Raw genomic sequence first — 1,973 nt, forward strand, 5'->3', positions numbered from 1 at the left:
GGTCCCGCAGCCCCACTCCGGCCCCACTCAGCCCCTCGCGGGTGACACCCAGCCCAGCAGGGACCCAGGCTCTTACCCTCCTCGTGGGACTTGTCTCCTCTCCTGACTGTCCCTGGCATCCAGGGGGCCCCGTCAGGCCCCTCGAGCTTCCCCATGCATGGGTCTTGACCACAGCCAATGCCCAGCGCTGTCTCTCCTGGAAGGCAGCCCCGAGGCGACAGCCCCTCTTCCTCTGCGCCCCCCGGCTGCCCCTCGGCAACGGGCAGCAGTCCTGGCCGGGACCTCCTGCTGTGCAGCTCCTGGCTGCCCATGGGTGCCAGAAACCGCCCGCGCAGAGGCACGGGTGGAGACCAGCTGGCGCTGCTACTGGAGCTGCTGCAGCCCATGGGCACCTCAAGGGATGCAGAGGGGTACTGAGATGCCACCAGCTCTGCCCGCTTGCCCACTGGCTGGCACCTGGGCTTGCTGGAGCCACTGCGGTATCGCAGCTCTTTGAATGTTGTCACCTCTCTCTGCCTGGAGCTGGAAGGTCTCGCTGGCCTGTCAAGCTGCAGCTGGGCTGGGTCCTGGCCCGTGGCACTGGAGAGGAGCTCGCTGGGGGGTGGCAGCTCCGTGTCAGGCGAGAATACGATCAGCCAGTCACTCCGGTCAGCCCTGGCCTGGGCAAGAGCAGGCCCAGCAGCATTCCTCTTCCTCTTCTGGGCAAGCTCATGGAAGGACGTGATGGTCTTCTTGCCCACCTCCCTACAGAGGTCACCCAAGGCAGGCTCCGCTTCCATCGGCCGTGTGGGCAGCAGTGGCTGTGCTGCCTTGTGCTTGTTCAGAACCTGCAGCCGTCTCCGGGGCCGAGGGGGCACAGGTGGGGGGCCACTGCCAGCCTGGGGCTGCAGCTCAGGAGCTCTGCTCAGAGAAGGATCCCGCTGTCCCGGCGCAGGCAGCGCCAGAGGTGCAGCATCAGGCTCAGGGAGGGGGTTGCAGTTAGGGTCTAGGTCAGTGCAGATGCTGGTGGTTCCTTCCACTGCCACGCTGGGAGAGGTCTCATCACACTGGGAATCAAGTAGGCTGCTGCTGCAGAGGCTGTCCGGGCTCCCTCCAGCCAGGACATCTGGTCTCTGGAGCACCGGGGGGTTGAAGTTGGCATCTCTTCCGTCACACGTTCTACCCTGGTCAGCCAGCAACTGACCATCCTGGGCATCTTCTATGGCAATGACACTGGGCTGATTTTGAGGGGATTGGGACTCTTCTCTGGCAAAGCTCTTGCAGTACACTGAGACAGGGGAGTCATCCAAGCTGAAATCTGAGCAGCTACTGACAGAGGAGGAGGAGGAGGAGGCCAGATCACAAGGGGGATCACAAGGGGAAGCCACCTCCTCCCCAGCGTGCAGGCAGGGGAAATCATCTTGAGGTGCCTGGCTCTGGAGGCCCAACATCACCAGCTGCTGAGTATGGGACTCACAGCAATGGCATTTCAAGGAGGGATTGTTGGAATTAGCATCCACTTGCTCATAGTTCTCTGAGCAATCACTGCAGCTGGTCTGGTCTCCTGCACCCATGGAGCCAGGGGTCTCCTGGAGCTCCGGGTGCCGCGAGAGGTGCAGCCCCAGAGAGATGTGCTGCAGATGGATGTGGTTGAGGTTGCATAGCAGGCCTTTCTTTGGAGCCAGCATGATGCCGCTTCACTAGTAGCACTGGGGCTCCTCAGAGAGGCCCACACCTCCTCTCTTCAGACCATCCAGCTCCCTGCAAACATCAAACACCCTTTCAGTCGGCAGGGGAGAATGCAGCAGTGCAAACCTGAAGCAGAATGGACAGGGCAAGGGGGATGGCAAGTGACCTTGTGGCAGCCACACCGCAGGGAAGGGCCGGCTGCAGGGGACTGGTGTGAAGGTGCAGAAACAGGAATGTGCCAAGCAGAGAGGGGCTACCCCACAGCTCCCCACTGAGCTCAGTTCTGTCCGGCCAGGCAGGAGCTG

At 62.3% G+C, this 1,973-nt stretch overlaps 1 protein-coding gene across 1 annotated transcript; it reads right to left on the reverse strand.

The window, feature by feature from the left end:
* Positions 1–76: 76 nt before the first annotated feature.
* On the reverse strand, positions 77–1,667 carry LOC103772289 (RUN and SH3 domain-containing protein 1-like; the record flags this gene model as incomplete). Its single annotated transcript, XM_008939621.1, has 2 exons — positions 592–1,667; positions 77–531 (listed from the first exon to the last, which is right to left on the reverse strand). Coding segments are annotated over exons 1-2 (1,531 nt in total), but the record flags the coding sequence as incomplete, so codon positions are not given.
* Positions 1,668–1,973: the final 306 nt, after the last annotated feature.

The sequence above is a fragment of the Merops nubicus genome, unplaced genomic scaffold (genome assembly GCF_000691845.1).
Source record: "Merops nubicus isolate BGI_N331 unplaced genomic scaffold, ASM69184v1 scaffold50110, whole genome shotgun sequence".
Classification (NCBI taxonomy): Eukaryota; Metazoa; Chordata; class Aves; order Coraciiformes; family Meropidae; genus Merops; species Merops nubicus.